Source organism: Taudactylus pleione, unplaced genomic scaffold, assembly GCF_031769625.1.
Source record: "Taudactylus pleione unplaced genomic scaffold, aTauple2 ptg000481l, whole genome shotgun sequence".
Classification (NCBI taxonomy): Eukaryota; Metazoa; Chordata; class Amphibia; order Anura; family Myobatrachidae; genus Taudactylus; species Taudactylus pleione.
The window spans coordinates 1850441-1876111 of NW_028284883.1; the positions used below are offsets into that span (position 1 = coordinate 1850441).

Sequence of the window (25671 nt, forward strand, 5' to 3'; positions counted from 1 at the left end):
GTATATGGGGGATCACTACTGGGGGCCTAAATATGGGGGATCACTACTGGGGGCACTGTATAAGGGGAACTAATGGGGGGCTGCATAAGGGGGACCACTAAAGGGGGCACTGTGTAAGGGGCACTGCATAAGGGGGACCACTACTGGGGGCCTGCATTAGGGGGACCACTACTAGCGGCACTGCATATGGGGGACTGTATAAGGGGCACTGCATAAAGGTGAAAATGGAAAGAAATGTTCCCAGTGACAAGAAAGTGGTGTGTGTCATGTTGACACGCCCCATTTTTCAGTGGCCATGCCCATTTTTCGTGCACATAGGGGGGAGGGGGGCTTCATTTTCAAATTTGCCCTGGGCTCCAAATACCCTAGTTACATCACTGCTGGTCCCACCAAAAATATCCTTTTACTGTATCTGCTTGATATTAAGACCTCTGCTGTGAGTCTGTACCATGCTTCTACTACCATTCCTGTCACTGAATCATTAATATGGTGCAATTAGATGCACAAAGGAAGAAGAAGCATGTCTGGTGTTTCTGGTGCTGTACATACTGCAGAATCTCTTCTTCTGCCCCCTCATTTATTTGACTTTTTTTACATTAAGAAACAATCGTAAGACATGCAGAAAAGAATGAATTTTATTTTGCAGGTTGTCAGCATAAAAGCATATAAGAAAAACTCACTCTCTATCACTCTATTGCTGGAAACAAGGGCTAATACAGCAGCTAAAACAAAAACAAAAACAGTATATTATTTATGTTACAATGTATATATGGGTTGTTCCATGCATGATAAGAGTGTTTCTGGGAGATAGTGAGTGAATATGTGCCTGGGTGTGCATAGGTTATAGTATGATGCATTGCCAAACTCCTAATATATTATTTAAACAACATAAAAGAATATTAGATTAGAGCTGTTCAAAGTTCTACTACAAAAATGACAAACAATTATTAAAGTTAAATGGTGAATTAAACTGTTTCATACAGTATGCAGTACAAAGTGCTAATACAGACATCTACTTAATCCAATCAATTATTATTATTTTAGATTGTCTGATATTAGCTTTTTTATGTAGTCCTTACTACATGATTTTATGTAGTTACCTCTTTTTCTTGATGCATTTAACTTAACGTGGGATGAAGCTGATCTTGTAAGGCCGTGGGACATTGGAGAACCCAACCATTTGTGGTGAGATGTCCAAGTCTTTGAGATCTATGGGGGAAGTGATATCAAAATTCTGCAGAATTGTGGTAAGGAAGATGAACATTTCAAGACGGGCCAGACTATCCCCAAGGCAAACACGCTTTCCTGGGGAAAAAGAGAAGAAATCAAAGTTGTCAATTTCTGCTAATTAATTTAGAGCAATAATCTGATTTTTTTACACAACATCATTTTACTAAAAGCAAAGGCACATTTGCCACAATCCCATCAACCTTCAAACCAAAGTGGATCCAAGCAATATGGTGTTTGGCACCAAAGTGATTTTTTGAATTGATTATATACAGTATGTTAGCTGAATATGCTCAGGATGTTATCATCCAACTATGATGTACTGCATGGGTATTCTACAATCTGCCATTACCAAATAATCTGTTTGAGAACCAAAATGTTAGTGGAGTCATCCATAGATCTGGTGTTTCTATGGCATAAATATTGGAGGTAAATATAGAGGTCACTACTACATGTTGAAGAACGTTCCTCTAGTGTCCCCTAAAGAGCAAATAACAGAGTCAATTTTGCATTGATTCATTAACAGGCAGGGCCGGATTAAGGTCTGCGGGGGCCCCTGGGCAATAAACTGGCGGGGGCCCTCATCAATGACATTATCAAATATAAAAATGTTACAAGTGATTTCCCAATATTTGTAAACCTGACTAAAAACAATAAAAAAAAAAATCACACAGTACCCCAAAATAATCTTTAGTTAGGTGGAAATCCACATTTTATATATATATATATATATATATATATATATATAATGTGTGTGTGTATGGAGGTGTATGTATATATATATAAATATATATATATATAAATATATATATATATATATATATATATATATATACACACACACACACACACACACATATCATGGGTATATATACACAACCTAGATTGGACTGGGGACATACAGTTTATACAAAAACAGAAGTAAAGAAGAAAAAAAATAAGGTTTTGTCTATAGTGCGGCGCACATTTTGTGGATTTTTTTTATATTAAAATCATATGCTTTATTAGATATTCATTAAAAAATATATAGTTTGTCTAATCCTAAAGGGGAATAGTATTCAGCGAAATATTGGTTTAAAATAATAGAAAAGTAGATAGTGTGTACGAAAATAGAAATGTGTAATAAAATATATTCTCTAAGCTGTGTGTCCTCTTTTATTAATCTTTTTTATTATATTAGAAAATGTGTTTGATGTAAAAATATGGACCAATTGAAACCTCTCAAAATATATTGATATGGTAGCTTCTTATTATACACCATATAATATTATCAGTACCACCTCATTCACTGGGTGATTCAATATTGATTCTTCAGACCTGATGCATAATATTATTGGTCAGTATTTTCATCAATAGATAGCATATGTATGGTCTTGTTCTATTCAATAAATATATTGTATCCCAGTCCCCTAATGAATTCTCACATGATACTGTACTGTGTTATATTGGAGGTATTGGTAGTCCTTCTAATGTTTTAAGGAGGTTGTTTTGTCATCCAGCGTCTACATAAACATATTAGTAGTGTGGTTATAATCAGTATGAAAAAGTATATTGGCAACAATATTGTTGTTTCAATTCACTATTAACTGTTACAAAGCCACCAGTCTGCTATACTCAGAGTGCAGGGTTATTGCGTCTTCAACACCCGCTTCTCCTTCTAATGTTATAAGGAGGTTGTTTGATCATCAAACCTCTACATTGATCAAACAACCTCCTTATAACATTAGAAGGAGTACCAATACCTCCAGGAAGATTGCATGCCAAACAAGCGGGTGTTGAAGACGCAATAACCCTGCACTCTGAGTATAGCAGACTGGTGGCTTTGTAACAGTTAATAGTGAATTGAAACAACAATATTGTTGCCAATATACTTTTTCATACTGATTATAACCACACTACTAATATGTTTATGTAGAGGCTGGATGACAAAACAACCTCCTTAAAACATTAGGAGTACCAATACCTCCAATATAGATACAGTATCATGTGAGAATTCATTAGGGGACTGGGATACAATATATTTATTGAATAGAACCAGACCATACATATTCTATCTATTGATGAAAATACTGACCAATAATATTATGCATCAGGTCTGAAGAATCAATATTGAATCACCCAGTGAATGAGGTGGTACTGATAATATTATATGGTGTATAATAAGAAGCTACCATATCAATATATTTTGAGAGGTTTCAATTGGTCCATATTTTTACATCAAACACATTTTATAATATAATAAAATAGATTAATAAAAGAGGACACATAGCTTAGAGAATATATTTTATTACACATTTCTATTTTCGTACACACTATCTACTTTTTTATTATTTTAAACCAATATTTCACTGAATACTATTCCCCTTTAGGATTAGACAAACTATATATTTTTTAATGAATATCTAATAAAGCATATGATTTTAATATAAAAAAAATCCACAAAATGTGCGCCGCACTATAGACAAAACCTTTTTTTTCTTCTTTACTTCTGTTTTTGTATAATAAGGTATAGTATACCAATTGTCTGTTGGCAGCACCCCCAAATAAAAAAGAAATAATACATATTACAATTCGAATATTGAAGATGGGGTAACATTATGTAATTAAGGGATGTGTGCGGATATAAATTCTTTTCCATTAGTCCTCTGTTTGACATACAGTTTATGAATGATAATAATTTGACCTGTAATGTAATGTGTGCTATTATGTATACAAATGTGTTGGCTACCTGCTTGCCAGCTGTCTGTAGCTCAGCTTACAACCAAATCACAGGTCTTCAACGTCTCTTATGCAGCTATGAGTCACCTCTGCTCTGCACAGAGTGACTGCAGTATTACAGCCCCGACTCAACTCGCGAGACTTTGACTGCTGCTCACTTAGTCAGGACCACTGCGGTACAGTGAAGTACTTTGGCGGAGATTCCTAGTAGCTATACCGTTATATTACAACTCCGGTCCTCCTCACGGCTGGTGTAGCAAATGAGCAGCTGACGAGGAGGACTGTAGAGCACACAGCTAAATGTTGTGCTCCATTTTTTGCACTAGTTGTGGGGGCCCTCTGTGTGTGGGGGCCCCAGGACGATCGCCCCAGCTGCCCTGCTTATAATCCGGCACTGTTAACAGGTCAAAGCAAATATCTTCCATTTCTACAAGATCATCCTGAAACCTTTATATACTGATATCTGTCACTAGTCCCAAAGCTGCTGGACTTGTTGAAATGTAGCTTCAGTTTGTACCTGCAGAAAATACCATGAAAGCATCATTCTTCTTAAAAAGTCCATCTTGATCTAAGAACCGATCAGGGTTAAAGGTAAATGGATCAGGAAAGTATTTTGGATCTTGGAGAACGAATGTCAGTATAGGAAATACATCTGTACCCTATGGGGGAACAAGAGGCAACAAGTGGAGTTAAGGTTAATAGAGCAGCACACAAGGAGGACTTACTGAATTGGTATTTCTGTTACAGCTAGATCTGATTCTGAGTTGCGCATAAAATCAAATGTCAAAATGAATCAACCATCCATGTGCCGTAGAGAACATAGGCATCTTTGTTTATCTCCAGGTGATTCTGAGTTGGATGCATTTCAAATGTTTCGCTCTGTCTGTCAAATGGGCATTCCTGGGTGGCAACCTGGTGGCAACTGGGCATACGCATGGAGGAGAAGCATCTTGTGGCTGTGTTGAGTTGGGTACTACAATATATTGGGTCAAGTGTCTGCCCAGTGGACATACTTTTTGGTTGTATCACAGTGGGTCCGATTCAGAGGTGCACGCAATGCCGATATTCATGTCATTGAGGGATTATCTGGTACTGCACATGTGCAAAGTATTCTGAAAACCTTGACAGCGCATGTATTACCCTTAGTGTACAAACAAATGCGCTGTTGTGTATGGGGATACCGGAATCTGAAATGGCAAGGCAAAAAAATAAATGTTTCTGGAAGGTGACTGGCAGGTGGCCTGTGGTGCACGCCAACAAAATCTGTTACATGGCCTTGTTATGGGAGTGTCATGGGGGAGGGTCAGTGAAAGTGGCTGTGTTCTTCTCTGATGCAGAGCCGAAGCCACAGAGGCCATGTTCAGATGGAGACAGTGCACTTGCTATAGGGCTTGGGCAAGTTCGATGGATCATGTGACGGTGCACAGAATGGAGGAGTGTCCTGAAACACCGGTGGTGTTGCACCATGCAGCAATGCTGAAATTGGGTGTTTTAGTGCTTCAGGTGCATGCTAGTACACATGGGGAGGCAGAAAGAAGCATTTTGCATATTATTGCAACCACTCCTCCGCAAAAAACTAAGATGCCGTGGTGACTTCATGCACCTCTGAATCAGGCCCAGTATGTGGTAAGTGTAAGGGCCAATACTAGTGTTGATCATTTCTTTAGCAGACACAGGGCTGTAGGCTGTGCAATCACAGAGATCTGAACACAGGTGAATAATCGCACTATACTTAAGATTGCAGCCTGCATACAGAATTTTGGCAGAGTTGTCTGTGACTCAGACTCAGGCCCTTTATAAGACCAAAGATTGCAGTTAGCTAATCATTTGTATTTAGGAGCACTTTAGTAAGATAAATATTTACTGATGTTTCACATTGTTCAAGCCTAAACTTACAGACGTGTTATAATAAGGAAACATAAGCCTGTTCTGTTTCTATTCCTATCTACTATCATTTTAACAGAGAGACTCATATCTATTGCTTTACTGTTATCTATATTAAAGGATAGAGATATGCGGTTCCATGAAATACAAAAACACCTGAACTTAGGTGTTCTGAGTAGGGGTGAGCGGGTTCGGATTTCTGAAATCCGAACCCCCCCGAGCCCCCCCGATCCGAGGTCAATCCGAGTTAGGCTCGACTTTTCCCACCTGACTCGGATCTGAAATCGAGGCAAAACGTCATCATCCCGCCTTCCGGGTCTCGCGGGTTTTGGATCCTATATAAGGTACCCGCGTCGGCGCCATTTTCTCACTCGGCTGTGGACAGTGAAGAGGGAGGGTGGGAGTTAGGGCTGGCTGGGCTGTGTAGTGTAGTGTAGTGTAGTGCAGAGTAGTGTTGTGCTGCGCTGTGCTGCTGTTGTCCATAGGGGCTGTGTCCACTACTTCAAAGTCAATAGGGGCTGGCTGTGTTGTACTGTGCTGCTGTTGTTAATAGGGGCTGTGTCCACTACTTCAAAGTCCATAGGGGCTGGCTGGACTGTGTTGTGCAGTCAGTTGTCCATAGGGGCTGTGTCCGCTCCAAAGTCCTGTGCAGTGTCCCAGTCCTAAAGGGGTGCTGTAGTGTTGTCCAGGGGGTGCTCTGTCCGTCAGGGGTGCTCCCCCCAAGTGCTAAAAAAAATATATTTTTTCTGTGTTTGTGAATTGTGTGCGCAGTAGCCGCACGTTCATCAACAAAGTAGTGCCAAGCGTGCGCCTGTGTCATAAGTAAAGGGCCGGCTGGCTTGACCATTAAAGGGTGCTGTAACCCCCAAAGTACACTCCAAACCAAATAAAAAAATATTTTCTGTGTTTGTGAATTGTGTGCGCAGTAGCCGCACGTGCATCAACAAAATAGTGCCAAGCGTGCGCCTGTGTCATAAGTAAAGGGCCGGCTGGCTTGACCGTTAAAGGGTGCTGTAACCCCCAAAGTACACTCCAAACCAAATAAAAAAATATTTTCTGTGTTTGTGAATTGTGTGCGCAGTAGCCGCACGTGCATCAACAAAGTAGTGCCAAGTGTGCGCCTGTGTCATAAGTAAAGGGCCGGCTGGCTTGACCGTTAAAGGGTGCTGTAACCCCCAAAGTACACTCCAAACCAAATAAAAAAATATTTTCTGTGTTTGTGAATTGTGTGCGCAGTAGCCGCACGTGCATCAACAAAGTAGTGCCAAGCGTTCACCTGTGTCATAAGTAAAGGGCCAGCTGGCTTGACCATTAAACGGTGCTGTAACCCCCAAAGTACACGCCAAACCAAATAAAAAAATATTTTCTATGTTTGTGAATTGTGTGCACTGTGGCTGCACGTGCATCAACAAAGGAGCAGCGCCAAGCGTGCACCTGTGTCCCATAAGTAAAGAGCCGGCTGGCTCATTTCTTAAAGGGTGGTGTAACCCACAAAGTGCACTACTCTCCAGCAAAAATAAAAAAATATTTTCTGTGTTTGTGTGCGCCTTAGCCGCACGTATATATCAATATAACATAAATGGAGGACCAAACTTTCTCCAATAAAAATAAAATGGGGAAAGATCAAGAACCACTTCCTCCTAGTGCTGTTGCTGCTGCTGGGAGTTGTTCATCATCCCAGAGAGGAAGTAGGAACACCACTACTTTTACTAAACAATTGACCCTCCAACAGTCCCTAGCGATGAGGATGAAGTACGACAGCAGTCATCCTGAAGCAAAACGTATAACTGAGGCCTTGACTGCTATGTTGGTGTTAGACGTACATCCGGTATCCGCCATTAGTGCAGTGGGATTTAGACAATTGATGGAGGTAGTGTGTCCCCGGTTCCAAATCCCGTCTAGATTCCACCTGCATCCTCAAAGCAGCAGTGACAAGCGTGCGTCTGTCTGTTAAAGGGTGGTGTAACCCTCACAGTGCTCCAAAAAATAAAAAACTATTTTTTTTATGTGTTTGTGACTTGTGTGCGATGTAGCCGCACGTGCATCAACACAGTAGCAGCGCCAAGCGTGCGCCTGTGTCATAAGTCAAGGGCCGGTTTGGACATCTGGTCCGGACTGAAGGACGTGCCAACAATTTCTGACAAGTCTACTGTCACTGCATATGATACTGTCCTCAAAGCAGCAGCGACAAGCGTGCGTCTGTCTGTTAAAGGGTGGTGTAACCCTCAAAGTGCGCTCCACAAACAATAAAAATATTCTTCTTTTTTTTTCTGTCTTTGTGACATGTGTGGGCTGTAGCTGCACCTGCATCCCTAAAGCAGCAGCGACAAGCGTGCATCTGTCTGTTAATGGGTGGTGACACCCTCAAAGTGTGCTCCACAAACAATAAAAATATTCTTCTTTTTTTTTCTGTCTTTGTGAATTGTGTGGGCTGTAGCCGCACTTGCATCCTCAAAGCAGCAGCGACAAGCGTGTGTCTGTCTGTTAAAGGATTACATCGTTGACAGCATCCAAGTAGGCATGTCAGACAGTCCGCACCTGTACTGGCAGGAAAAAGAAGCAATTTGGAGGTCCCTGTACAAACTGGCTCTATTTTACCTGAGTTGCCCCCCCTCCAGTGTGTACTGCAAAAGAATGTTTAGTGCAGCCGGGAACCTTGTCAGCGAAAGGCGTAGGAGGTTGCTTCCACAAAATGTGGAGAAGATGATGTTCATAAAATGAATTATCAACTCTTCCAGGGAGACCAGCCTCCAGAACGTACAGAGGGACCTGTGGTTGTGGATTCCAGCGGGGACGAATTAATACTCTGTGAGGATGAGGATGTACACAACACTGAAGAGGGTGAGGAATCGGTGGATGAGGAGGATGAGGACGACATCTTGCATCCGTAGAGCCAGTTTGTGCAGGGACAGATTAATTGCCAGCTTGTTTTGTGGGGGCCCAAACGAACCAATCATTTCAGCCACAGTCGTGTGGCAGACCCTGGCACTGAAATGTTTGGTTTGTTAAAGTGTGCATGTCCTGTTTATACAACATAAGGGTGGGTGAGAGGGCCCAAGGACAATTCCATCTTGCACCTCTTTCTTTTCTTTGAATTATGTACTGTTTGTGGCCTAGTTTTTCAAACTGCCATCCTGTCTGCCACTGCAGTGTCACTCCTAGATGGACCACGTGTTTGTGCCGCCCACTCGTATCTCTTAGCATAGTCATCCAGCTACCTCGGAGCAACCTTTTGGATATAAAAACACTATTGTGAGGTGTTCAGAATAGACTGGAAATGAGTGGAAATTAAGGTTATTGAGGTTAATAATAGCATAGGAGCAGAAAAACACACACATTCTGTGATTTTAGCTGTTTTTATGCTTTTTAAAAAAAAAATACAGATCCAAAACCCAGAACCCAAAACACGGAAGGGTGGTTTTGGCAAAACCAATCCAGATCCAAAACACGAAGAAAGATCCAGATCCAAAACACGAAAAGTGGCCTAGTTCTGAGTCAAATCGAGTCCCAGTACGGAATCACTTTGTGGTTCCGAGTCGAACCAAGCCTCCTTTGTGTTCTGCAGTCAGTTCAGAACTTGCAATTCTAAACCAGAGTCTGGTTTATACCAAAATAACTGTTTTATAAATTTTTTTATCGATTTTTAATGATTTTTTATTTACATTTTTTTTATTTCAGGAATCCACAGTGGAATCCGAACCAGAACACTTTACATGGGTTTTACCAAAACCAATACACGATGATGAATTAAAACCAAATCCAAAACCAAAACACAAGGGTCCGTGCAAATCCCTATTTAAGGGTGACCTTGAATTGGAAAATGAGATTGGGTGTTAATGGTAGTGGACAGATAACAGATTTCTTTGAAAGATTTCTTGTATTACTTGAAAAGGAAACTCTCTTCAACCCATCTTAAATCCAAAATAGTTAAACAGTAAAAAAAAAAACTAATTGTGTTTTCTACCTCTTCCGATTGATGATGCCACACCTTTCAGCACACACATGTAAGAGAGTATGACATAAGGTATAAATACGGGATATGTTCAGTATCCCAGCATAGGGGTTGTCGGCAATTAGAATATTGGCGCCGGAATACTGACACCTGTCAGAATCCCAATGCCGGCATACAGACCACTGGCATCCTGAAGGTAAGATGCAGGGATAGGGGGAGGGTTAGCATTAAGGTCAGGCACTAGGGGGAGGGTTAGGATTAGGGTGCAGGGGAGTGTTAGGTTAGCTTCAGGCACTGAGGAGGAAGGGTTACAGTTAGGGCAGGGAGAGGGGGAGGGTTAGGATACCTACCGGCAGATGGCAGTATCCTAACCCTGTTGGGATGCCGGCGTTGGGATTTTGACCACCGGGAACCTGTGCGCTGGCATCCTGTACCGGTATGCAGGTCGGGAAGCCGGTGGACCTAATTCCGACAACCGGCTTCCCGACTGCTTAATCCCGGCGGGAGACCAGCGCCCGGCATCCCGATCGAAGGGATGCCGAGCGCGGATAGCCACGGGGGGGGTTAGGTTTATGGTTCCCTGGGGGGACTTAGGGTTAGACATCCCCCCGCGAGGTTAGGTTTAGGCTAGGGGAAGGGGGGGTTAGTGATAGGCACCCCCGGGGGGCCTTAGGGTTAGGCACTCCCGCGGGGGACTTAGGTTTAGGCGGTGGGGAAGGGTGGTTAGGTTTAGGCACTCAGAGTGGGGATTAGGGTTATGCACTGGGGGGGGAGGTTAGGGTTGGGCACCCCTAAGGGAGGGTTAGGGGGTAGAATTAGGTTAGAGAATACTTACCTTGGACGATCAGGATTTCCTCCTCTGCCAGGATGCCGCTGTCGATATTCCAACCGCTGGGCATGGGTCCGGCGGTAAATTATACTGATTCCCCAGTACCCATCTCTATAAATACATTTACTTAATGCAGAGGTTATGATAGTACTTCTGAATACATTTGCAGACCCATTAACCAAGTTATAATTGCTCACAATTTATTCTCTTTGGGGGATATTTATTTAGTGGTGATAGTTGTAAGGAGATGATGTCCCCATTCCTCCAGCACATTGCGATCATTCACATTACATAATGGTGCACAGCAAAATCTACAATGTTGGGTTGCTATAATTAATAAGTGGTGCAGGGTACAGCTGAACATCTCTGCTCATTGAATTGCTCCGACTGAAAAGTTAAATTAATTATAGCATGTTTAACCACTGGTGCATGTGTTCTACCTTAGGAAGGGTAAATCCACGGAATATAGTATCCCTAGACACTGCGTGTGGAAGGTTCATGGGGAGCACATTAGCATATCGTTGGATCTCATGGATGACGGCATTTGTATATGGCATAGATTCACGATCTTCTGGCTCAGGCACTCGGTCCTTGGATATGACATGGTCAATTTCCTCTTGTACTTTACCTGTCATGAATAATTAAGAAGAATTGTTATTATCATCAAATATTTTGTCTTTTAATGAACAAACAAAGAATTTTCAAATATGCCTGGGCTTCATAATTGCAATGCTGGGAGAAGGGGTGATTTAAGAGAAAACAGGAATGTACAGTGTCATCTTCTGCAGTTGCACTAGTCCAATTTGAAGGATTAAAATGTGTTAAACATAAATTTGCCCCTACTTACATATTATCATACAGTGAATGTCTATATGGAGAAATTGAGTACAATATTTAGTCATATGAGGTTCTGCCACTAACAACCAACATAACATAGACATTTGGGAAACAAAGCATTTGTTCTATTTGGTGCACTCAATTAAATACAATCATCACCTTTTAAATTTATAATAAATGTTTTATTTTATCAAGTGCACCACATAGATCAGGTGCTGCTCATCTCTCTTTTTTCCCCAATTTCTGGAAGAAGGGAATTAACACATTTGATGGATAGTGATTGGACAGATAAAACATTTTTTTACAAAATGTTACCAATATTTTGGACCTAAATAAATGATCTGTTATGCTCTGTATGCAGACATATGTCCACTTACTCTTCCAGCAATTTGTTTTAAAAGATAAATTGGCTACAAGATATGCAAAGGATAAGAGCAAAGGCACTATGACTGACATGTCTCATCACCCATCATGGTCTCACTCACACACCTGTAAATGTACTGTCTAATTCTAACTCACACATCTGTAAGTGTACTGTCTGATCTCACTCACACACCTGTAAGTGTACTGTCTGATTCTCACTCACACACCTGTAAGTGTACTGTCTGATTCTCACTCACACATCTGTAAATGTACTGTCTGATTCTCACTCACACATCTGTAAGTGTACTGTCTGATTCTCACTCACAGATCTGTAAGTGTACTGTCTGATCTCACTCACACACCTGTAAGTGTACTGTCTTATTCTCACTCACACATCTGTAAGTGTACTGTCTGATCTCACTCACACACCTGTAAGTGTACTGTCTTATTCTCACTCACACATCTGTAAGTGTACTGTCTGATTCTCACTCACACATCTGTAAGTGTACTGTCTGATCTCACTCACAGGTCTGTAAATGTACTGTCTGATCTCACACATCTGTAAGTGTACTGTCTGATTTCACACATCTGTAAATGTACTGTCTGATTCTCACTCACACATCTGTAAGTGTACTGTCTGATCTCACTCACACATCTGTAAATGTACTGTCTGATCTCACTCACACACCTGTAAGTGTACTGTCTGATCTCACTCACACACCTGTAAGTGTACTGTCTGATTCTCACTCACACATCTGTAAATGTACTGTCTGATTCTCACTCACACATCTGTAAGTGTACTGTCTGATTCTCACTCACACATCTGTAAATGTACTGTCTGATTCTCACTCACACATCTGTAAGTGTACTGTCTGATTCTCACTCACACATCTGTAAATGTACTGTCTGATTCTCACTCACACATCTGTAAATGTACTGTCTGATTCTCACTCACACATCTGTAAATGTACTGTCTGATTCTCACTCACACATCTGTAAATGTACTGTCTGATTCTCACTCACACATCTGTAAGTGTACTGTCTGATTCTCACTCACACATCTGTAAGTTTACTGTCTGATTCTAACTCACACATCTGTAAATGTACTGTCTGATTCTCACTCACAGGTCTGTAAATGTACTGTCTGATTCTCATTCACAAGTCTGTACTGTCTGATCTCACAGGTCTGTACTGTCTGAGTCTCACTCACAGGTCTGTACTGTCTGAGTCTCACTCACAGGTCTGTACTGTCTGAGTCTCACTCACACATGGCAAACCAGTAATTGTAAATAATTGTAAGATGTGACATCCTCAGAAATAATTTCTTACGTTTGATGTCGGGGTGCTTCAGAAGCATCAGAAATGTGTGTCTTAGTGTCGTGCTCATGGTTTCTGTCCCAGCAATAAACAAAACTGTAGTGTTTGTATAGAAATTTTTCATATTGAAGTGTGTGGATGGATCTTCCTTTTCCTGGAAGTACATAAAAAGAGAAGAGAGAGAGAGAGAAAGAGAAGAAATGTAACTGTGGACTTAAAAGATTTGGTTTATGTATCAAGCAGTGAAAAGCGTGGAGAAGTGGACTAGCAGAGAAGTTGCCCATAGCAACCAATCAGCTCCTGCTGTACCTATTATTTTATAAACTGTACTTTATAAATGCTACTTCAAAGCTGCTTGTCTGCTATGGGCAATTTCTCTACTCGTACGCTTGTCCACGCTTTTCACTGCTTAAAACATAAATCCCTTCAGAATTTATACACGAGACAATGCTGTGCGGGTGTATCTGACCAAGGAGGCTGACCAAATGTTGCTGTATACATTTTCTATACACTGTTTCTGATATATTTGGACTAAAGAATTACCATATACATACAAATCGCTCTTTACTAGCCTTTGATTTATTATTGCAATATTATAACATTTTATTACAGGCAATAGATATCATGCAAATCAGTGCTTTTAATCCCACAGAAAGACTGGTAAAAAAACTGCCTTTTGGTTAATAAAGTCTTCCCATATTCATCAAAATGTACTGGGAGAAAAAGTGAAAAAGAAATGTATATATTTTTATGTGCATAAAAAGTGCCATATTGCTAAAACCTTTCATGTTAGTGTAATGAAGAATAATGACCATACCTTTTCCATTCTTATAAGAAAACTGTCTATCATGTGCCGTGGTCGACTTGGATCCAATGTCTTACGATCAATCTCCATCCTCTCTTTGACAAACTCATCCAACTGGAAAGCATACTTTGTTGTTCTGTGATGAGGTCCTGGTATATATCTCATCAGCACGTCAAACATATCATACAGCTACATGGAAGAAAAGAAGTGCAGTAACAAAATGGAAACTCAAGAGAATACTGTAGCTCCCCATTCAGTAGAGATGCCATTGTTTCTCTTCTCTTCCCCATCATTTCTCCCAGCCTTAATCTATCAATCTTAATGAGATATGATAATCCTCTCTTAATACACAATTGATTTTGCTTGTGAGCCAGTGCTAGGCATACTTAAGAAATTTTTTGTTATGATGCTAAATTTACATGCTTTATAGCTTAAAAAAGCTGCTACTTCATAAATATAGCTCATGGTCATTTTAACTATATGACAGTTTTAATTTCTGTATATTGCATAGGCATTTCTTTAACATTGTACAGAGAAAGAAAAGGATATGAGATTCTGCACTTCACTGTTAGGGTCAATAACAGTAAAATGTTTAAAAGTTTCAGAATGTGTAAATAGTCTCTCTTTTGTTTAAATTATCATTTTTACTATTCCTATAATTTATTTATAAAGCGCCACAAGTGTTCCACAGCGCCTTACAAAGTACATAAACAAATAGGTTGATTTACAGTGACTTACAGTACAGTACAATACAGGACATTGATAATATACATTGCTACATTTGCGACCATAACACCCAGATAGGCAACAATGCAAAGCAACCAAGTGTTACGTGCCCTAGTAGAGAGTATGAAGTAGATGAAAGTAGAGTAAGGAGAAGCACAAAAGAGGGTAGAGGGCCCTGCTCATAAGAACTTACATTCTAAAGGGGAGGGACAGACAAACAGGGGTGACACAGATGGGGTAGGCAGGGAGGATTGAGTATGTAGCAGCAAGTTAAGATGAGAGCTGGAAGGCTTTGATGAAATAGTGGGTCTTGAGAGCCCGTTTGAAGGATTGAAGAGAGGTGGAGAGTCTGATGGGATGCGGGAGAGAGTTCCAAAGGTGGGGAGCAGTACCGGTAAAATCTTGGAGGCGGGAGTGGGAAGAAGTGATCAATTGGCATGAGAGGCGGTGTGCATTTTTTGAATGAGGAGGGCGGACAGCAGAGTGAAGGGAGATGAAATCCGAGATGTAAATGGGAGAGGAATGGCTGAGGGCTTTGTAAGTGAGTGTGAGAACCTTAAATTGGGTTCTGAAAGGGAAGGGGAGCCAGTGGAGAGCTTGTAGGAGAGCGGAGGCAGATGCAGAGCATTTTGAGAGGAAGATGAGCCGAGCAGCAGCACTGAGGACAGACTGGAGAGGGGAGAGAAGGGAGTTGGGGAGGCCAGATAGGAGGAGGTTACCGTAGTCCAATCTGGAGATGACCAATGAGTGTATGAGGATTTTAGTGGCATCCTGGGTGAGAAATGGTCTAATCTTGGAAATATTTTTAAGATGAAAACGACAGGACTGCAAGAGATTCTGGATATGTGGTTTGAAGGAGAGGGAAGAGTCCAGGATAACTCCAAGACAGCACACTTTGGTGCTAGAGGAGATAGTTGTGTCATCAATTCATAAAGAATTGGTGGGAAGTGTGGTTATGTAGGGGGGTGGGAAAATGATTAGCTCAGCCTTAGACATATTAAGTTAAATGAATCCTCCTAAGATTCTTGTAGTCTAAGGATTTTCTACGCTCAGAATTATTTGATTGTGGGATGCACAGGAAAAAAAGGGGAACACAGAGAACAATGTTTCATGAATACCTGGCCCCAGAAAGAGGACATGGATCGAAATATGTCATCCATGATGATCATGAGCCTGCGGAAATCAGGATCTGCATAGCTGAACCTATCCCCAAATATTATGGAGCAGATAACGTTGGCAGCCACCTGACTGAAGTGGAAAGTAGGGTTGATGGGAGTCCCTAGATGTGAAGGAAACAAATGGTAGATGTTGTCTGCCAAGATGAATGCAGGACAAATAAATAATAATTATCATTTCACGTAAACAAAATAAGTCTCATGTTTATGACAATTATATTAGAATGGTAATGTTTGGATAGGCTGATTCAAGTGTATATGTCCAGATGTGTCCTTACTTACTGGTTGCCTGTACGCCATATGATACAAGAACGCCGGTGCAACTGAGATGCTCTGAGAGGAGTAGCATACCATATTTTTCTTTAACTTTTGCATCCTAATCGCATTGCAGATGAAGCGAAAAGCCGCTCACATTGCAACTGGTTTTACACACGTACACAGTTGCTGATGAAGCACAACGGAACTTGGAGTGAGGGAAAGCCACGGACACTCACATCGGAGCCTATTTTGCACAGATTCAGACAAATGTCTCACAAATTAATCAGTGTAAGCTAGAAATGTAGTTTTACTGCTTCAATATGTTTTATGCAAATAAGGGCAAGAAAGACGTTTGAGATCTGAGGGGCTTTTTGCCATGACTGATGCAACAATAAGAGAAGACATTTTGTACTTCTACTATTATTGACACATTTACAACACTTTGAATTTTACGAAGTGTTAGGCACTAGCGCTATGGTAACCGCACCTAGATTTTGTAAGCTGCTGGGCACATGAGTTGTCAAGACTCATAAGTAAGTATCATATAGTAAAAAATGTGTTGTGTCCAGCGCTAACCAAAGCAGTGGAATATATAAAGAAAAAACAGGGAGAGAACTACATGAATATGTTTAAATAAAATATATTTATTTTAATTGAAAATGTTGCAATAAAAGATGGCAACAGTGTTGAAGATAATACCTGTTGGTATGGCACTTACTAGGAAGGATCAGATGGCTCTTTCCGTAGGTTAGAGCTACACCTATGTATACCTATGGCCAGTTGCTCTGGAGTTGATTGAGCTGGCAATAATATGCTCAGGTCAAAACAACGTCTTGTAAAATCACCTTGGTTGCAGGTTACATAAGTGGAATCCTTAAGGGTGTCCCTTTCCGTACAGCACTTTGTGCCTACGTCCCCCTTTTAACACTGTTCGTGACAATCTTATCGGTGTGTGTATACACTCTCACTATCGTCAAAATACCTTATGCTTGATTTAATAGCATAAGTGAGAAAAGTTATTGATGATAGGTGTTGATGGATATGTGCATATGTTCACACACTCTCCTCCTATATGCGTATCCAGTCTTATGGAGGTATAGTTTTGGTGAGGGGTCTTGGTCTGCCCTTGCTAAGGGGTGACCTTCCGCATGTTCAGCTGTACCATATGTCCCCTCACAAACAGTGTTCAAAAGACAAATGTATGTGTGAGCCCCAGCAGCGGCGTCCCGCACTGCTGGTCTTACCGGTGGTGATCACTTGTTGTAGCGAAGCTTCACCGCATCCCTCCACACTATACCTCCATAAGACTGGATACGCATATAGGAGGACAGTGTGTGAACATATGCACATATCCATCAACACCTATCATCAATAACTTATAAGGTATTTTGACGATAGTGAGAGTGTATACACACACCGATAAGGTTGTCACGAACAGTGTTAAAAGGGAGACGTAGGCACAAAGTGCTGTACGGAAAGGGACACCCTTAAGGAGTCCACTTATGTAACCTGCAACCAAGGTGATTTTACAAGAAGTTGTTTTGACCTGAGCATATTATTGCCAGCTCAGTCAACTCCAGAGCAACTGGCCATACGTAGGTGTAGCTCTAACCTACGGAAAGAGGCACCCTAAAGGAGCCATCTGATCCTTCCTAGTAAGTGCCATACCAACAGGTATTATCTTCAACACTGTTGCCACCTGTTATTGCAACATTTTCAATTAAAATAAATATATTTTATTTAAACATATTCATGTAGTTCTCTCTATGTTTTTTCTTTATATATTCCACTGCTTTGGTTAGCGCTGGACACAACACATTTTTTTACTACATTTACAACACTGTAAACCCTCTACATGCCCGTTGTCCCTATACACTAGTAAAGGGACCTAAATTCATCAAGCTTTGAAAATATTATATTTTCACTGCTTGACTGTGGGAGCATTCACCATCTTCACATGGTGTTTGTTCCCGCACCCTTCTCCTTTCCTATGGAAAGGAATCCCGGGTGGTGTAAAGAGAACCCCTGTCCAGCTCCTTCAGCCAGACGCTGAGCTAACCCTAGTTCACGCAGATGCACTAGAACTGTTGGAAGTAGCAATGAAAATATTCGAAGAGACCGCTGATTTTGGGATCAGCTATCTCTGTGCCGAAGCAATGATGAACTGCTATGATGCTCGCAGTGACATATAATGTTAATTATGGCTGGCCCCCCATCCCCCAATAATTAACATAATGAATAGGCCCCCAACTGTGGCAGTGTTCTTTAACTAGAGAGCCAGGCTTAGCTGTGTATGCAGGCCATAATTGGGTTCTCCACTATGGAGAGGGTCTTGCACCACTTAAAGTTCTACTCTGAGGAAATCAAGTAGAGTAGGAGAGGAAGAGAAATCAACCCATATAGTAGGAAAGGGACTGACCCCATGGGTGCCACTTAAAACATCAGTGCCATCTTGTGGGACTAGTACAAAGGGTTGCAAATGGCTCTCTTGGATTTTGGCCTATGGTGATGTAAATGACATGAAAGTATCTTGTAGTTGCTGAAGATTTTTCAGTTGCACATTGATCCTGCAAATATTCCACTCCAGCACATTTATTTAATTGAGATCTGATCATTTTGGAGGTCACTGGAGTACACTGATCTCATTGTTATATTTGTGGCATCAGTATCAAATGATGTGTGCTTTTATAGAAGTAGCCATTAGAAGACAGATAGCCTGTGACCAAGAAGAGCTTCACATGGTCAGCAACAATATTCATGTAGGTTTTGGAATTTAGACAATGCTGAATTGGTGTTAAGGGGCCTAGTGTGTGCCAAAAAAAAAAAAACATTCCTCACATCATTACACAACCAACAGATAATGTTATCAACCATGTCACTCTATTTCCAAGTCTCTCTCCTTTACTATTTGTCCTCTTTCCAAGCTTTTACAATCAATGTGTTTTCATATACTGTAGATGTCAACCAAGTCAAGAAGATCTCACAATCAGGCTCTCTCAACTATAATGGTCAAACCTTGTCTCAATCACAGCAAATAAGATCATCCATCTCCTACCATCACAGATCCCCCTCTTAAAGTTGAACTGAGAGCAGAAGCACAAATGAGGACTACCTAGTGAATGAGATAATAGTTTCCATCTTTCAGGAACTAAACAAGGTGATAGAGACCCTGAAAATAAAAATCTCATCTCTCTGCAACAGGATAGATTCTCTTGAAGACAAAATAGATGATCTCTGCATGTCACAGTCACATATTGACAGGGAACTGTTGATTACCCAATCAGAAGTTGAGATCATAAAATAAAAACACAAAGTTCTTGGAAATCTGTCTCACCGAAACAGTTTAAAGATCCGCAACATCACCAAATTTTCCAATCCTTCTATTTTCCAAATTTTTCTCACCAAATGTGTCAATCAAATCCACCCAATGCTTAAGAGGTGGAGTAGCTAATGGAATAGCACATGGAGCTCTCAGGGCTGGGCCACCCAAAGGAAAGAATTTAGGAGGAAAACCTTTCATCTGTTTATCATGTCTGTCCTTAAATACTGTATGAAATACTTACTTCAATCTGCATCTTTTTAGTTGTGACCTATAGTTCTTTTGAGAAATCTACAAACCAGTATCTTTTATATCTTGTCATTATTAAGAGAGGTTATTGTGAACTTTAGTTAATGGGAACAGTAATTTTCCCAACAATTCTCTGTTGTTACATGTCTTTAGAAATATTGCCCTTCCAACAAGTTTTGTAACTTTAGTATAGAAAATAGACTGTGTGCTAATTTTTGAAATGTAGAAAATATACTTACTGTAGATAGTAGGTTTCAATGAGTGAGGTAAAATGGTAAATTTGAATAAAAATAATAAAAATATGCTGATTAGTTGTCTTTGCTGTCCATCAATCGCATTTCATAGCGACTGGCTACTTTTTCAAGGAGAATACATACCGTGGTTGGATCCTTATTTATAGTGCAAAACTTTGAAAAAAGTTAGGCCCTGATTCAGAGCCGGACGCTCTGACCAGAGCGCTCGCTCTGAATCAGGGCCGCCCTCCATAATTATGGAGCGTCCTCCTGGATGCTCGTATAGCTGTGGGGCACCACCCACAGCCTATACGAGCGTGCAGGTTGATGGCCGTGATGGTCTTGACCATTGCGACTGCAAGCCGGAGCCTGCAGTTGAGTTTCTCAACCGCAAGGCCCGGAGTGATTTTGGCTCTATCAGAGCCAAAATCACTCCCACTGACATCACTAGTGATGTCAGTGGGCCGGCTTCTGACGGTAGGCGTTCCCTTGGGAATGCCCCCGTCTGGAAGGCACGCCCACCAAAGGGGGCGCGCTGTCAATCAACATCGACAGCGCGCCCCCCTTTGATCAGACACAACGAGCGAAGGAAAGTCCTTCGCTCGTCGCGTCTGGCGCATGTTCGCGACGGAGCTCCCTCCGTCGTGCGCATGCGCAGTGCACACCATCGACCCACTTGAGAGCGGACAGCCGCTTGCGAGTGGGTCTGAATGAGGCCCTTAATTTTTTTGTTAAAAACAGGAACTTAAAAGACAAGACGAGTCCTCAAAAAAGCTGGAGTCACATGTCCCCTTTGGTTATAGTTTACATTTGTGCTAGATCAAACAGAAATACTAAAAATATAAAAATAAATACTAAAAATATAAAAGGCAACGTATAAAATAGAAAAAATAAAGAAATAGAAAATTTTATAAAAAATAAAATAAAAGTTAATAAAAAGAATAAAATTATATAAAATAAAAATTGTAAAATAGAGTGAAAATTGAAGTGTGTAAAAGCAATATGTAAGACACCAAGCTCTATATCTTTCTATAATTATACATAGTGCTTTTACCCACTTCAATTTTATTTTAATTTTTATTTATTTTTTATTCCATTTTTTTATATTTTATAGATTGCCTTTTATATTTTACATTTAATTTTAGTATTTGTATTTGATTTAGCATAAATGTAAACTATAACCAAAGGAGACATGTGATTCCTGCTTTTTTGAGGACACTTCGGGCCAAATGTAATAGGGTGAGAGTTTAGAAAATGTGAGAGTTTAGCAGTAAATTCTCACATTGGTCGAGTTTCATCTTCAAAATGGATAAACATCTGGATGAGAGATTAAATAGTGAGAGTTTTTGGAGTTGGAAAACATTTGAGTTTACTCTGTTTTCTGACTCTATTACATGGGGCGAGTTTAAAAAGTGTGAGAGTTTACTGCTAAACTGTCATATTTTCTAAACTCTCACACTATTACATTTGGCCCTTCCTGTCTCTTAAGTGCCTGTTTTTAACAAAACAATATATTTTTCTTAAAGTGTTTCACTATAAATAAGGATCCAGCCACAGTATCAATTATCCTTGGAAAAGTAGCAGAGCGCTACAAAATATGTTGGATGTGACTGGTCCACAACGGGCAGCAAAGACACAGCTGATCAGCATTGAGAACAGACTAGCAGGAAGTGGCATCTGACATCATCACCAGCCGCCACGGCTGCAACACATGTGACAGCAAATAATCAACCCATCCTGGGGAGGACTGCAGCGTCAGTCTGAAGAACCTGGACCAGGTAGGGTAAGAAGTAGGGAAAGTTTAAAGCACATTGACCCTGGCTATAGCCTACCACATATAACAAAACATTACTATGCTAGATCATTCATTTTATATTTGCTTTTATTTTTTATTTGTTTGTTTTTTGTTTATTCTTTATCTATGTTATTTCTATTGTTTCTCAGGTCATTTACTTTCATTATTTTATTCATGTTTATCATTTTAGAATACTTATTTATATTATTTACTTTAAAATGTATCATCTTACCTCACTCACTGAAACCTACTGTCTACGTATATTTGCTACATTTCAAACATTAGTGCTCGATCTCCTCTCTATACTAAATTTACAGAATATTGTGTAAAAAGAAAACATACTATTCCAAGCCCTTACATTTGCATAGTTTTAGTAAGCAGATTGCATTTCCCATACTTGTAATGAGAAATATGATCTGCTTCAAATTTACTAATATTCAATTGTAAAAAAAAATACTGGAGGAAGCCCTGTGATAACACCATCTTTGCATGTCACTTTCTCTATGTCCGAGGTTATATTTCTAAACCCTACTTTCAGAATTGTCCTACTCTTAATTGTAGTACTTCACCATTTGGCATTTAGACAGTGCTAAACCTTCTCTCCATTAATATAATCAGATTGAATTTATCCAGGAGAACCTTACCATCATACTTAGTGCATGCAGACAAGATAAGGCAAATTTTATTTGCTTGCAGGGGGGTCCTCTAGTGGGTAAACATTTACAATTGCAGGTTCAACATTTCTCTCAAACCTTGTTCTCCTCGACAGGCTGTGAAAAATGAAGTCTGGCCATACTTTGTCCTAGCAAAGGCCCTTGCTACCTATATTAGTGTGCACTCTTAAATAAAGGGATGATTTAATTATATGTTGTAAGGTCTGATAGGTGTGAGATCCATTTTAAAGACTAACTTCACTTACTAGTCTATATAACAGTGAAACATCTGCCATCTTAAAATACATTTGATACAGTACATTAAGGACTACATACCCTTCATTTCCTTAAATATCTCCACCAGATAATGAGCCTCCTCTTTTACTCTTTCTTCAATGCTCCTTTTCCCCATGCCAAAATTTCTGAGGGTCATAGTTGAGAAACGACGGAGCTGTTTCCAGCATTCTCCATTGCTGAATACCACTCCTGAGGAATACACATGCCATGTACATTTAGAGAGTAAGAAAGATGCATTACCAAATTCCAAGGGTTGGTGATAGAAAATAACATACATATTCACATAATTTACATCCAAAATCCAATATCAGTGCTTAAGTCACTGCTCATCCACTTTAGCTAAAATTGGCTACATTTGTTGTCTTTTAGTTCACAGAGAACAGTGACTCATCAATGACTTTTACATGTCATGACCTGAACTACGAAAACTGATTTCTTACCTTTTGGTGCCTATCTAGGATAGCACAGAGGTCCGTCCAGGCTGCATGTTGTGTTTGGCTGATGTTTGGGCATGGAGTTAGTTCTCTGCAGTCTTATACTCCTAACAGGCTTTCCCAGCATGTTGACACACAGGCAGCACGCCAGAGTTCCCTCCTGAACAGTGATATGGGCACAGCCATCTTGGACCCTGTCACCTGACACCATGCCTCCATTCAGAACAATACATTAAAGTTTTACCATCGGTCCTTACCGATAAACTGCATTAAAGTATCACCACCGTTCCTTACGGATCAACATAATTATTCTTTAATCATTGGATCCTCAGCAAATCAATGATTAATCTTCAAACATTGGATCCTTAGAAAATCAAATACTCTTCGTCAAACATTGGATTCTCAGCAAATCAATTATTATTCCTCAAACATCGGATCCTCAGCAAATCAAATACTATTCTTCAAACATTGGATCTTCATCAAATTAAATATTCCTCTTCAAACATCGTATCTTCAGCTAATCAACTTTTTATCCTTCAATATCAAATCCTTATTAAATCAAATTATTGTTCTTCATCATTAGACTATATTATCAAATCAAGTTATTGTTCTGTATCATTGGACTCTTATCAAAGCAAGTTATATTATTCAACATTGGACTTCTGTCAAATGAAACTACTAATCAACTTATTATTAAAATATATCTTTATTCCGTCATCGCCTTTGGGGACCGCTTTTACTACCATATCCTCATACGAGGAGCTCCTGGTTAAAGCCACCAAGTTCATCCACTCTCCTCCAATCTCTCCTATCGCCTCCCATGCCTGTCCCTCTAAACCAATTGTCAGGTGTGACAATACACTCATTTGTTAGCTCTCCTGTTCTGAGATCCCACAGCTTCAGATTGCGACTAAATCAAATCAGCCCTCCTTGGGTCTGGGTAAGGAAAGACCTGCATAACAGATTAGGTCAATACCACTAACTTGTTTTATCTGTCACATATCATATGGGGATTTATTTTTTAACATTGACATATAAATATGTAAATCTAAAGTCAGGATTACCCAGCTAATGTATTTCTCTCCCTTTATTTCTCCCTTTATATACCTTCATTAGATGAATATTGTCCTGTTTTTTTTACTTAACATTCAATGTATGTAATGACTGATCAATATGTGCAGGACAGTCTGATACAGCCTGTACAGTCCCCTGACCTAAGTCCCTCCACCACCAGACTATAAAATAAGAAAGACAATTATCACAACATCAAACCCTGGTGCTCCACATGTCAAAATAACACCCCCCAAAAAGGGGATGCAAATGGTAACATAATAGTCCCTAAGTAGCCACTCAATGCATCTGAATATAATATCAAAAGACTGAAAATTAGATTAAGTGCAGCAATGTTTCGAAGACACTGAGGGGTAAATTTACTAATAATAGTGTCTGATCGAGTTTTGTTTTTTAACTTGATTTGCATCAGTGAAACTCGGGTATTTCAGGCTTATGAAACTCTCAAATCTACTAAAAAGCATGTTTAGGTAAAATCAAGTTTTATGATGGTCTATTAGAGCTAGATTTCTCACCCAAGTTACAAGTTTAGATCGAGATTTCTCACCTGGGTTGCAAGTGTCTGACTGCAGCTAAACTCTCCCGAAAAAGCAGCCTGCACATATCAGTGAGCTATGCGAAGGCTGCTTGTGTGCTTTTCCTGTAAAAAAAAGGGTTAAATGTGAGAAAAAAAAGGTAGGGTGCCCCCAAAAAAGCATAACCAGCCCCAGGCTGGTCAGCCAGTCCTGGTTCCTAAAAATATGAGGGAAAAAATTAGTACGGTTCCCCTGTATTTTAGGAACCAGCACTGGGCTGCTAAGCCTGTCCTGGTTCTAAAAATAGTGTGAAAAAATTGCGTAGGGGTCCCCCTATTTTTAAAACCAGTACTGGACTCAAATCCGGCTGGGGAGTAATGCCACAGTCAGAGGACCCTTTCAATGGGTCTCCCCGGCTAAAGCATTATCACCCCAAGCCAGTCAGCCCAAGCTGTGGATCACATGGGAGGTAGAGACCCCCGATAAAGAGGTTCCCTCTCTCCTGAGCACCCCAGGCTTTTGGTAAAATCTGGGGCTCTTCCCCGCTCCCCTGGGCTGTGGATACAGGCAGGGGCGGATTGGGCCGCCGGGAAAGTGGGATAGTTCTCGCTGGGCCGGTCCCATGCTCCCCTCTGCCGGGCTAGCTTACAATTGGCCAGGGGCTGGATGGAAGCTACCGCGATCGGAGTTCAGCTGAGCTTGAATCGGGCAGTGGTTTTTTAAAGTATAATGGCCACGGGAGGCCTGCTGCAGTGCAGCCTCATGCCCAGGCACAGGAGCACCTCCCATGGGCCTTTGCTGCACTCCATGAGCTCCGGCAGCATGTTGACCCCTTCCACTGAGTCCTTCCTGGTCAGCTAGGGCCCTCTTCCTCTTTGCAGCCAGGGTGACAAGATCCTGTTCTGTGGCCCCTGCGTGCACATCCCCAGCAGTCAGTGGCTCAAATCATCAATCGTAGTTCCGGTCCCTGGCTGGCGCTGCCTCCTGCCTGTGAATGAAGAGACTCAATGTGGA

General features: G+C 40.7%; 1 protein-coding gene across 1 annotated transcript in view; it reads right to left on the reverse strand.

Annotated features, from left to right (window-relative positions):
- Positions 1-639: 639 nt before the first annotated feature.
- Positions 640-25671, reverse strand: part of LOC148502838 (cytochrome P450 2A13-like) — a 60485-nt gene continuing 35453 nt past the window's right edge. The window contains exons 3-10 of the mRNA XM_088449297.1: positions 22677-22826; positions 15777-15937; positions 13945-14121; positions 13140-13281; positions 11051-11238; positions 4463-4604; positions 1101-1305; positions 640-722 (exon numbers count right to left, since the gene is read on the reverse strand). Of these exons, the coding sequence (XP_088305423.1) occupies positions 1124-1305; positions 4463-4604; positions 11051-11238; positions 13140-13281; positions 13945-14121; positions 15777-15937; positions 22677-22826 (1142 nt within the window). The 3' untranslated portion in view covers positions 640-722; positions 1101-1123. The remainder of the gene's footprint in view (positions 723-1100; positions 1306-4462; positions 4605-11050; positions 11239-13139; positions 13282-13944; positions 14122-15776; positions 15938-22676; positions 22827-25671) is intronic.